Source organism: Grammomys surdaster, unplaced genomic scaffold (genome assembly GCF_004785775.1).
Source record: "Grammomys surdaster isolate TR1022 unplaced genomic scaffold, NIH_TR_1.0 126185, whole genome shotgun sequence".
Lineage (NCBI taxonomy): Eukaryota > Metazoa > Chordata > Mammalia > Rodentia > Muridae > Grammomys > Grammomys surdaster.
Genome location: NW_021620991.1, coordinates 4,041,231 through 4,054,287, shown reverse-complemented (window position 1 = coordinate 4,054,287; position 13,057 = coordinate 4,041,231). Strand labels below are relative to the sequence as shown.

Here is a 13,057-nt window from a genome sequence, read left to right as displayed (position 1 = left end):
TCTCTCTCTCTCTCTCTCTCTCTCTCTCTCTCTCTCTCTCTCTCTCTCTCTGTGTGTGTGTGTGTGTGTGTGTGTGTGTGTTTGGGTGATACATGTATGTGTCCATGTGACTACATGTGTATAGGCATGTAGGAGCTTGAGCATATGTGTGAACTGCGCACGGGGACCAGAGGTCGATTCTCTTGGGTGTCTTCCTCTATCTCTTTCCACCATAGTTTTTGAGACAAGGTCTCTCTGAACCTGGATCTTGCTAATTCAGATAGATGTGCCTGGCAGTGAGCTCCAGGGATTCTCCTGTCTCTGCCTCCCAAGCGCTGAGGTGGCAGGTGTTTGCCACCAGGCCCAACTCTTACATAGGTGTTGAGATTCAAAGCCAGGTCCTTATGCTTACTCAGAAGGGACTTTACTGACTGAGCCATGTCCCCAACACCCACTTATTGAGTCACCGTAGTCAGACTCTCCACTGAGAGCCTACACACCCCACTTTCTACCCCCTCAAGCCCCCACCTCCCACCCCCACATCCCCAGTCCCCCATGCTTCCCTTCCATTGCTACCTTCCTTCTACACCATCCTGTCAGAGCTTTGGGTCCAGTCTTACACACCCTATTTCCGTCACACTGTGGCTCTCTATAGGCTACACAGCCATGACCAGTGATAATCTGGTCCCCTGCAAGATCACACATGTCCTTCCAGGCAGGTCTCTACCCCAAGCCCAGCCTCAGGATGGTGGCCTGGCCATTGTTCCCATCTGTCAGTCTACTGGCTCAGGGGGCACCCCTCTCTACACTCTCTCTCAGCATCCCACTTCTTAGAAGTCGTTCTAGCTTATCCACTGTTCCATCCTGATGGCCAGCCCAGCACATAGCATAGCTGCTCAGAGAACTGTCTGATGCAACAGAGGAGTGGACACCAGCCAACAGCCAGCCACCTGAGGTGGGGATGCGGGTTCCTGCGGTTCTGGAAGAAAAGGGTTTGTTTTTAATCGTGGATGAAGGCAATATCTCTTTCCCCAGATGGAACTCTGTCCAGCTCAGGACCAGAGGACAGCTCCCCCAATGTCTGTAGGTCAAATGCATCATGGGATCCTGTGACAGCGGAGGCAGAGGGCTGGATCTTACAGGACATGTGCAAGGTTGGCATGTTCACACCACGGGCTTAAAACCTAAACAACTCGTCTGTTTCCACTCCTCCAAGTTTGCTCTTTGCATAATTTCTCCCTTTCTCTACAGCTCTGCCTAGGCTGGCAACAGGCTCACATAGCTGATCCCGCAGTCTGGGCACCGGGTGCCGTTTCACATACAAACTCCGTCCCACCACAGCCCAATGCCAGTCCTACTTATCTGCCAAAAGGAAAACAACCTGTCCCAGAAAATCCTACAGATCACAGGCAGGAGGGTGCTGGGAAGCCAGCTTAAGCCTTCCAGAAGCCATGACCTGTTCTCTGCCCTGCAGGATTTGTTTCCGCCAGGACACAGGTCCAGCCCTACCCTGGAGCGTCCGTCTCCCCTAGAGATGCCTCAGAGAGGAGGCCAGAAGCAGCCAGGACAGACTTTTTTTCTTTTAGTAGACATTTTCTCTTCTCATGGAAACTCCTCCCAGTTAAACCACAGTGAGGCCAGAAGGACACATTCCCAGAAGTCCTTTTTAATCACAAGGAGTGATTGTCTCTAGAAGGGTGTGTGTGTATGTATGTGTGTGCGTGCATGTGTGTGTGTGTGTGTGTGTGTATACCCATGCATGTGAATGCCCACATACACATGTGCATGTGTGTGTTGTATATTTGTGAATGTATATGTACATGTGTACTGGGTATATGTATGTTTTGGGAATTATGTGTTTGCACTTATATATGTATGCATATGTGTTATGTGTACGCTTGTATGCATGGCTGTGTATTCGTGGCTGTATGTACTTAAGCATGTGTGTACTGTGTATGAACATGTATTGGGTAGTTGGGCTTGTGTCTGCACATACGTACATGTGTTTTGCGAGTGTATGCGTGTTATGCTATGTGTACATGTTTGTGTACTCATGTCTGTTCATGGCTCAAGGTATGTATGTGTGTGTACATATTGGGTATTAGATATTGGTGCAAATGTGTGTGCACATGTTGTGCTATATCGTGGAGTGTGGATATATCTAGCATGAATCAGAAAGTCGTGTGTGCCCACGTGCTGTGTTTTTCTGCATGTGCATATAAGAGAATGCCCGTGTATGTGCAGAACACACACACCGTGACATTCATGGAGGGAGGGGCACGGACAGCCGGGCTTGAGAACCAGGAGTGAGTTCTGCCCTTTGTTTTGTTTAGCTGGAACTTTATAGCCCCACAACAGAAAGACTGTGGGGAAGCTAAGAATAGCAAAGCCAACAACCCCTCCTGACCAAAGGAGAGGACTGGGGACCATGCTGCCAGGACATCCAGACCTTTGTAATTACTCACCACATGGAAACAGAGATCGCCAAGGGGCCATGTGGACACAGGCTTTTCTACTTTGCCATGCAGTGAGCCCAAGGGCCAGGCCACCACTCTGTACCCAGCAGCAATGCAATAGGTCATCACTGGCCAGGGGCACATGACAGATGCCAGTGCAGGTACACTGAAGAGACACTAGACAACCTTAATTCTCCAGCACAGGATGGAGCGAAGATGCTAAGAAGAGTCTGACAGGCAACAAAGGCAGCCAAGTAGGCCATGCCCTGGGACTGGGCAGGGTAGGGCAGGACCTAGAGTAGTCTGTGGCCCCTGGCATGGCAGGCCAGCATCCCAGGGCTTGTGTGAGCATCCTGGAGCTTTGCCAACTCTCAGAACCAGTCCTCACTGCCTAGGGACAGAAGGCAGCATCACATGAGCAATGTCACATAAATATGACATCCATCCAAGTGCAACCCAAGAAAGACATAGTCACACCCATGTGAAGATAGAAAGGCCCAAGATGTCACCTTCAGCTTACATGTGTAGCTCTTGAAATGACCACAGCTGCTTCCTGTACCCCAGGGAGTGATCACTCCACATCCTTCTGCCAATGCCAGGTGGGCTCTGCCATTACACGTCCTAAGGAAGCTACAGCATTGGACTTTGATAAACCCTCTTACATCTCCACTTTCACACACAGCTCAGCTCCTCCAGCCCCCAGGGAAGTGAGGGGAACTGAGAGTCAGGCACCATCTCTGTCAAGAAGAACATCCTGAGAAAGGAAGGCCATCCACTAGCACAGGAAGAGAGCTGTACCCTCAGAGCATACAATACAGTCAGAAGATAACAGCCATGCCACCAGAAGAGAGGAAAACACACACATTGTAAATCTGGAGGTAAGACTCAGGACCCGGAGAGGAAGAAGTGTCTCTCTGGAGAAACGGGAGTGGGCCAGAGGGCAGGCACGAGGCTGGTTCTCCTCACCAGCAGCCTAGAACTTCTTGACACACTGATCTTGTGCTCACATATTTTAAAGAAAGCTGAGATAATGGAAGAGCATGGACAGTAGGAATGAGAAGCTAGCCACGGTCTGACCCCAGCAGGCTACAGATACCGCCATCAGTGTCTGCAGCAGGCACCAGAGATAGGACCTGGCTCCAAGGAAAAAGGGGGGATGTGATGAGGCCAACAGTCAGCACTCACACCAAGAGCACTCATAAAACACATACATATACATACATATACACACATACATCCAGGGACACATACACAGACACATACATACACACATACAGAGATATACATACATACACATATATATCCACATAGATACACATACATACACACACATATATATACACATACATAGATATACATACATAGATATACATGCATATACAAATATATATATACATAAACACATATATACCCATATATAAACATACACATACATACATAGATACACATTCATAAATAAATATGCATACATAAATACACACACACACAATCAGTGCTACCAATTCCACAAGCAGCGAGGTATAACTGAGGACACAGGAAGCTCACCAGTCCTCCAACAAAGCCCAGTGTAGGTGGTAACCTTCCCTGCTAGGCAGCTGGAAGACTCTGCCTCTGTCTTGGCCACTTCAGTAGACCTTGATGGAGTTCCTAGGGGCTGGATTTCATGTTGTCTCTCCACTTGGCATTCTACAATTCCAAATAAAGAACCAGGATCTGGGAGAGACCCATTTCTACACAGGGCTTAGAGAGGTCCCCAGCACCACCGTAAGCCATCAGATAATTTAATCAGGATCTGGGTCACAGATCACCCCTCAACCCCAGAGGACAGGTACCTCAGGCAGTGAGGGGGCTCCCCAAAAGGCCCCCAAAACACACACTCCCTGGTGCCTCACTTGCTGCTTTGCTAACAGTAGTATAGTTTGTACTTGTTCATTCACATATGTGGAATGTGTCCCGTCACCTGTGATGTAGCTCATGTAAGCAGGACTCCATTCTAGTGCAGCACAAAGGCCACCATGTTGGAAGGAATGTTGTTCCATTTATAGTTGGAGAAGATCCCTAAACTGACCTGCTGCTATATAGCCATTTAATCAGAGTTGAAACATTCCCTGAGGGAAGGAGGAGGGAAACTCCAGAGACTCAGGAAGTGAAGGAAACATACAAGTCTCAGGAAATAAAACACACAAGGCTTAGGAAACTCCTAAAAATGACAAGACTCTCGAGATTACATAAGCAGTAACAATTACTGGGGAGAGGAAAGTCTCCCCCAGCCAGCCTGCCTGTCTGCCTGAAAGCCACTCAGTGATCCAGGGACAATACTTTTGTAAGGGTCATTCATGCACCAGTGATGCAGCTGCCTCTGAGTCAGACATACTCCTGTAAGTAACCCCATCCATTCCTTAGTTCATAAAGCTAGACCAGGGTCGGGTTGTTGCACTGGTCTGTCCTCAGTGACCTGTCTGATGGGACTAGATAGTTGTTTACACAATACCTGGGTAAGAGAATGCCCTCCCCACTGGCACCACCCACCATTCCCCCAGCACACACAGAAACAGCTCCAACCCTACCAACTCTCCTCATCAGATACTGAGGAAGAGCTGCAGCAGCAACGTCAAATTTCATAGGCAACACAAGAGTCAACGGTTTAGCTGTCTTCGAGCATACAGTAGCTTCAAGCACTGCCACATCATGTACAGATAGCACTATGGTCCAGTTCCAACACATTTGTTCTCTTAATCCCCCCACCCCCGACTAAGTAAATCAGTCATCTTTCAGAGCCCCCAATTTAACCCTTCCAGATGCCTCATGTAAGTGGAACTGTGCCATGGTTTGCCTCTTTGTACCTGGCCCTGTCACTCAGGTATGTAGTGACAGTCTGTGAGGTCAGCACCTCGCCTGCTCTGGGATGTTTGGAGCAACCTGGTGGAATCTGTGTTGCTTTTATCATTGTGTCTGGTCACTTGGGCACTCTCACTAGGAATGAGTCATCACTATCCAACCTAAAGATCTGGTGCTCAAAGGGACCAGTGGGCCATCTCCTTTGTCATTTACACCGGACTTGAGCAAGGTGACACCAACTTCACAGGACCTGTCAGGCCCCCAAGCTCTAAGACTGACCCCACCTCTGGGCCCTGATGGCCAGGTCTCCTCCTCCAAGGCACCCACTGTACTATAGCAGTTGTGCATACTGCACACACCCCTGTCAAAGTGACGCTTCAGTACCAAGCTGTTAGGAAACCGAAGACGCAGCCTGGCCTTATCCTTGGGAACTTGCCTTCTCACTGGGAGGCAGACTTACAACTCTGGACAGACTGTCATAAGACCCACTGATATAAGCAAAGGAAACCTTAGGAAGGTAGAAAGAGGGTGGGCTTGGGGCACTTGCCAGGCCCAGGGAAGATGTCCAATGAGAGACAGCCTCGTTTGGATGTGAGAAACCAATGTGGTGCCTGAGGGCAAAGATGGGAGTGAGAAAGATGATGGACAGTCTGTTCTATTCTAACCACAGTGGGCACCTGGAGCTGGGCAATCAGGGGTATAAACTGAGCAGGACATGTTGCGACTGGGAGACAACACTAGTGAATTAGAACCCTGTCTCCTGGGAAGTCTCTCAAGCAGGATCTGATGTAAGACAAGGCTGACAGGAAAGTTGGTGGCGAAGACGTACAGCTATGAGCAGGAGCATGCCGGAGAGATCTCAGCGCCCTGCACATGGTAACAGCAGGGAGTTCTGTGCCTTTAGAAAGCAGAGGGGAGTATAAACTCACAACAGGGGAGTGACCAGTCAGAGTCAGGGGACTAAAGGAGCCACAGGGAAGGGCGGAGCTGAGCTGATCTTTGAAAATAAAGCAGCTCTTGGGAGAACCTGAGACATCAGATGATGCAAACCAGGGTATGACTCGGGGAAAGAGGAGGAAGAAAGCTGAGGTAACATATGACGTTCAGCAGCCCTGGAGAGAGGTTTGTATCAGTGTTCTTCAGAGGAGGAAGCTCATCCAAGACAAAATGTCCACCATCATTACAGGTGAGGAAGAGCCGATGTGAGGCCAAGAGAACCTGAAAGGGATAAAAGGAACCCCAGAACCCCCACATTCTCCTGCTGCCAGCCGCCACCCTCATCTTCTTGCCTTCCGTCTTCCTGTTCAGAGTTTTACTGCTTACTGACCAAAAGCATTTAGTGTTCATTATAGGAAAATTCTATTACTAGGCCCCTCTGTGTCAGTGTGAAGGTGCTATCTATATCAATCCAATTAATTAATTAGATAACGAATGCAGTTTTCCAGCTCTCTTCTCGCCAGCATAAATAGGATTCCTGGGAAGAGATGGCTCTCACTTCGATCTTAAGCCTCGCCCATCCGGGCTCACAGGGAAGGCTGTAGGCTTCCCAGGGGATGGGAAATAAATTACCAGGGTCTCTAAACCATGCTCTGCTCAGCTGTATCCTGCACCCAGTCCTGTGCAGGGCCTGTTCCCAGCATGCACTGCCTGCACCTCAGAGTGGGAATGGGGGAACCTGGCCCAAGAAACACCCGGGAGACCCACCTGGCTGACACAGTCAAGCCACACCAGCCCATAGAGGAGGCCCTAACTGGCACCTACATCTCCCAGCTGCTACTGAGGAACAGTAGAACAATTTCCCTGGCTGTTTTCTTACTCCCTGTCACCATGAGCTATGTTAAGAGGAGATGAAGAGCTAGGTTCCTGGGTTCAAATCCCAGTTCTAACGCCATTAAGTCTGGTAGGTCCTGTGGTCTTCCAGGCCTTCCCTTCCTGGCAGAGCTGTGGAACAGGTTTTAAGACTCATCTCTCTCTCTCTCTGTGTGTGTGTGTGTGTGTGTGTGTGTGTGTGTGTGTGTGAGAGAGAGAGAGAGAGAGAGAGAGAGAGAGAGAGAGAGAGAACTCTCACAAGATGTCAGATCCTCTGGAGCTATGATTACAGGTGGTTGTGAGTTAACCCAGTGCAGGTGCTGAAAACCAAACTTGCACCCCGTGGAAGAACAGAAACCGCTCGCAACCTCCGTGTCATCTCCTCAGCTATGGTATCAATTTTAAAACACAGCACCAAATCCATAGCGAGTGCTGAAGAGTGCAGAGCCGGCATGTTGGCCAGTCCTGGGCCTAGATTGGTGCAGAAAGAACAAGATGAAGCGAGTCTGGGACCCCTGTGTCCAGCACCCATGGCTCTACTTCTTACCTGTCCCGTTCATCTCACTTGTGCACATGGAGGGAATGTGGCAGGCGTTTGGGTTACGTAAGAACAAAGGCAACTGAAGAAACCTCTGTTCACACATGGGTGAAAAACTGTGAAACTGCACCAAGCCCCTAGAAGAGGCAGGGGACTCTCTGGATGGGTGTGGGTGGGATTTGGAAGAGACCGCACAGAGGAAGGGGACGCCCACACTAAAGCCTGAGGGAGGAGGGAGTATAACACTCTAGACAGAGGGAGGATTCTACTCAAGGTCATGAATCCACCTGGCAGGGTGGGGAGGGTGGAGGCCCCGCAGTCTCCAAATGATCCCATGATCCCGCTGAACGCACAGCCAGGGCCAAATAAAGATGGTCCCGAGGTTAAGTTTTCAGACTTAAGATCCCAGCTCCTTATAGCACAATACGGCCCATTTGAGCATTCCTCGCTGAGCCCTGTGGCGGCCGCACTGCCACCCTGAGACCCTCACCCCTGGAAGCATCCTGGAAACACACCTCATTATGAACAGGTGTAAGGGGCTTCCGGGGCCTTCTCTATAATTGGGTTGAGATCTGATCTGAGCAAGGGCGATATTTGTCCCTAATGCCCCCAGCAAGCCTCGGAGACAGACGTGGGTCCCTCCGCAGTTCCTACACCAACATCTATATGTGGACTGATTACAACAATTAATTTAATAAGGATTCTTCCACACAAACAATGTATCATTTTATTAGCAAACTCTATAAATGTCAACGGTGCAATTCATTCTTATTAATTTTCTAAAATGAAATTAACAGTAGCTGCAAACAGAACTCGTATTGCCTTCCCATTCAGCCGAGTATTGGTACCATTAATTCCCTAATACCAGGAGGCTGGCTGGTAGGGACTCAGCAGTTAACCGCACCAATTAATTTCAATACTGGAAATGGTGGAGGAGGGGGATCCAAACTCAACAACTAATTTAGGAAGGTCCTTGAACAACTGGGGCAACTTGTCCTTCTCCGGGGACCAGAAGCTTTCAAGCATAAACACAGAGCATGCATGAGAATATAACAGGAGTCCGCGTGCTCACTCTGCCTGGAGGAAAAAAGTTCAGACCCCCAGAGCCTGAAGGAAATCCACTCGATGCCCGACACCTCCAAGGTCCAGGCCTCCTGCAAGCTGGGGGAACTTGCTCACGGGTCAGAGCAGCGATGGCCTGTGAAGGACATGGACATTCACACCTGCGAAGCAGGTGACAGATGTTATGTCCCCTGTGATGCTCTTGAGGACCCAGGGAAGATGGACTGGATAGGATCTCTACTTCTAGTAAACAAGAAAAGGGGGTGGTGGGGGAGGAGGCCGGGCATGATGGTGCACACCTGTAATCCTAACACTTGGGTATCTAAGGAAGGAGAGGGGAGGGGAGGCAGGGAGTGAAATGAGGGAAGGAAGGAAAGATGGAAGGAAAGAAAGGAAGGAAAGACGGAAGGAGCAATGTGGTGCTTTTTAAGGAGTTTAAGATTTTCATACAATTGTCACAATGCTATGAGTGACAGGTCCAAGCCAGTATGAAACCCCCATTCCATCTCCTGCGCGCTTATCCCTGGTCCTCAGGGCAAGGAGTCTCTTGATCCATTATACTCCAAAAGGTCACCGAGTTCAGTGTGACCAGAAGATAAATCCTCCTCTCAATCGATCCCCAAATTCTAGGGCTTAAACGTGAGAGAGGGCGCCTGCCTTGCTACATTCTAAAGCACCATGGTCACGGTGCGCATGCGTATGCGTATGTGTGGGCGTGCGCGCTTGAGTGCGTGAGTGCTTAAAACCCACCATGTTCTGGAGAACTTCACCCTGGCTCATAAATAGTTCTTTTCTCCAACTTGGATTCAAGGCCAATCAATATTAGTAACCTGATAGAATCTAGAATCGCCTACGAGAAAGCCGCGTGTATGCTTCTTAGCAGTTCCTACGATAAGTAAATGGAGGAGAGAAGTCTCGCCTTAATTGTGGGTGGTTCTATCCCAAGGGCTGGAATCCTGTTCATCTCTCTCTGCATCCTGACCTTAGACTCACTGTGGCCCAGCCTCTTCACCCTCCTGTCGCCCTGCCTTCCTTGCCCAGATGAACTGTTTAACCCCAGACCTTGAGCCAGAGCAAGCCTTTGCTTTCTTAAATTGGTTTTCTGTCACGTGCTTTGTCCTAGGAACAAGAAAATGAATGACTACACCCGTAGTAAGAGGGAACAGTCTAAAAGCCAGAACCCATTCGTCCATAGCTCGGGACCGGTAGACGGGCCACATGCAGGGCTAAGGTTGCACAGAATGCATCATATCCTAATCCTGGTTCCAGCTGTCATTGCTGAAGACTTTTGTCTTTGACCACATGTCACAGACAGAGAATTCCACTTCTTAGACTTAGCCCTGCAGTCAGAGCGCTGCAGGCCACCTTCCAGATAACGTGAGCACCTGGCCCTGTCACTGCTAATAGAAACGTCGTAGCAATTGGAAGAGAGTGGCTGCAAATCTCCGGCGGCTTAGTGTGAAACATATCAAAAGGTAAAATCGTAAGAGAGTTGCGCAGGAAATAAGAAGCTGTCTTTAAAATGAGCCCCGAATCCCAGGCTTACCATCTCTGGTCTATAATCACATCAGTTCTGTGCCCAGGACACGGGTCAGCTACATTCTTACCAATTCCGTCCAGTCCCGGGTGGCAAGAGAAGTTAAGTGTTTGTGGCAGTTAGTGGGTTCAAGGACATTTCCTGCCTAATATTTAGCCATTGCTTCTGATTTGGGAGCTCTCCCTCCTAGCAATCGGGGTAACCCAACTTTAATGATGTATAAAACATACCGAAGTCCAGGCAGTAGATAAGTTAGTTTTCCTTTTCAAAAAGTATCTGCTACTGATGGCAGGTGGACACTTTCCCAAAAATAAATTGCCCCCCTCCCTGCACCTGTCTGATAAGTTTCTGAGTGCCTGGTTGAAGGATGGAGCCCAGAGCCATCCTGTGAAAAGGCCCGACAGCTGTTGCCCGGCATCTAAGCCTCCTCGGTGCGTTCACTACCTGCGTCTCGGACCAATTAATGAGTGCTGCCCTTCACAGGCCATTGAGCACAACATGGCCCTGTCAACTCGTTACCCTGCATTGAGTGGCTGGATCCGGTAATCCACGAAAATCAATCATCTATTTCTCACCATACAGAGTTGGGAAACCGTGGTGACGGGGACATTACCTTGTCTTAGGGGATGTGGTTAGCCATTCTTCGTGTTTCTCAAATGTTATTAAGTAAGCCGCAATTTCCTGAAACAGAAAAAATAAAAAGACAATGATAACAATTAGCTCATGTCGGACCCTGAGAAGCAGAAGGGAAAAAAGTTGTTATTTTTCCCCGCCCCCGGCTGCTGCGCATCTTGGCCAGGCTGGAACTCGGACTTTTCTAGAAAAACGTTGACCCGGACTCAGCTTCTCTTTTGATTCTCTGTTCCCCTTCCACTCAACCAGCCACACAATCACCATCAAAGCCTGGGTTTCAAAGGAGGCGTCAGTGGCAAGGACAAAAAAAAATATTTCTCTGTGGAAAGAAAACATCAGAAACCTTTGAGGTCCCAAATGCCATTCATCGGAGGGAGGGAAGCACATGCCAACAACAGGGCTCGGCGTGCACTCAGCGTCTCTGAAACAGGACAGCTTTCAGCTTCCTCACCAAAGAGGTGCATCCTCTCAGCTTGACTCCCCACCCCCACCCTGGAGCCAGGTCACAGAGAGACTGAGAGACAGAAACAGACAGGGGGAGGGGGAGAGAGAGAGAGAGAGAGAGAGAGAGAGAGAGAGAGAGAGAGAGAGAGGAGCCTTTCCCACTGTTAGCTTGATCTATTGAACAGAATCTCAGAGAAGAGTCAAGTCAGCTGAGTTTCAGGCAAAGACTGAGAAAATGTGGGCACCTGAAGGTAAATTAAATATTTATAAAGACAACAACATCATCACAGATAGAAATGCTGATTTATTAATAATTTCTACAAGAAGCCAGAGAGAGAGAGTCACTAGCGTAAGTCATTGCCCCATCTCTTAGGCGTGACATGGCCCATTACTTCCAGATCCAAACAGATCTGCTAACATGAAATTGGCTGGGATTGTAAGTTAATTAAGGTTGGGTTGGTACACATTTCCCTTGATCTTGGTGGCACTATGACACAGAGACTGCTGCTGTGGACTGTCAAGGAAATGCAGAACATGGGGGTGGCATTCCCTCTCAGCTCCTGCTGCAGCCGAAGCTGCTTCAAGCTTCTCAGAGTAGAGCAGGCCGTCTGCCCAGAGGCCGGGAGCATCTTGAGCTTGGACAGAATGGATCTGACCCCTGTGACTGGCAATGGTCCATGTCCCCTTGGGGGAGAAGGAAGAGATACGGGTCAGTTACAGGTAGAAATATGACCCGCCATGCCACGAAGACCACCAGGCCAGTGAAGACCAAGACCTTCTGTAATCATAGTTGTCTTAGTTAGGGTTTTACTGCCATGAAGAGACACCATGACCAAGACAACTCTTATAAGGACAACATTTAACTGGGGCTGGCTTACAGGTTCACAGGTTCAGTCCATTAGCACCATGGCAGGAAGCATGGTAGCGTGTAGGCAGACATGGTACTGGAGAAGGAGCCGAGAGTTCTGCATCTTGATCCAAAGGCAGCCAGGAGAGACTGTCTTCTAGACAGCTAAAAGGAGGGTCTCCAAGCTCATCCCCAAAGTGGTACACTTCTTCTAACAAGGCCACCCCCCCAAATAGTGCCACTCCCTGGGCTAAGCATATTCAAAGCACCATAGTAGTGAATGTCCATTGCCACACATATTGGAAACAAGAGACCAAGTCAGTACAGCCTGGAAGACTGTATCCTACAAAAGGAGCTCAGGAAGCATCAAGTAATGACAGAGGCAACTACCTCTTTGTCCAAGTTCCTACCATTGATTTTTAGCCAAAGAAAGAATGAGTCCCTGTGCCTTTTGACATTTGTCTCCTCTCCTTGGGAAAAATCCTCCCCTGGGCTCTCAGCATAGGTCAATAACCCCATGCCCAGGCCAGCCCCGCTTCCCTGGTCATCCATCCTCCACTCTCCCACGGCACCTTCCTCAGTGTGCAGGATTCATCACTGCATATCCTAATTGCTTGTTTACTCCGGTAGCATCCCCATTGGACCATGCAAGAGTAAGGGCTGTGTCATAGCTGATGCATTCACAGGACTTAATGGTGTCCTTAGGCACAGGGAGAAACCTGAAAACGTCTATTAGATGCAGGATGAGTGGGTAGATGGGTTGGTGAACAGGTGGGTGGGTAGATGGACGGGAAGGTAGATGACTAGATGTGTAGGTGGGTGGCCAGATGCACAGGTGGATGGAAGAGCAGATGGGTGGGCAGAGAGATGAATACATAGATGCTCAGGGAGGGAGATGGATACATAGATGCAGA

At 49.2% G+C, this 13,057-nt stretch overlaps 1 protein-coding gene across 1 annotated transcript in view; it reads right to left on the bottom strand.

The window, feature by feature from the left end:
• The window catches only part of Camta1 (calmodulin binding transcription activator 1), an 825,029-nt gene that overhangs the window by 532,889 nt on the left and 279,083 nt on the right, over window positions 1-13,057 (bottom strand). Inside the window, exon 4 of the mRNA XM_028757982.1 lies at window positions 10,833-10,900. Within this exon, the coding sequence (XP_028613815.1) occupies window positions 10,833-10,900 (68 nt within the window). The remainder of the gene's footprint in view (window positions 1-10,832; window positions 10,901-13,057) is intronic.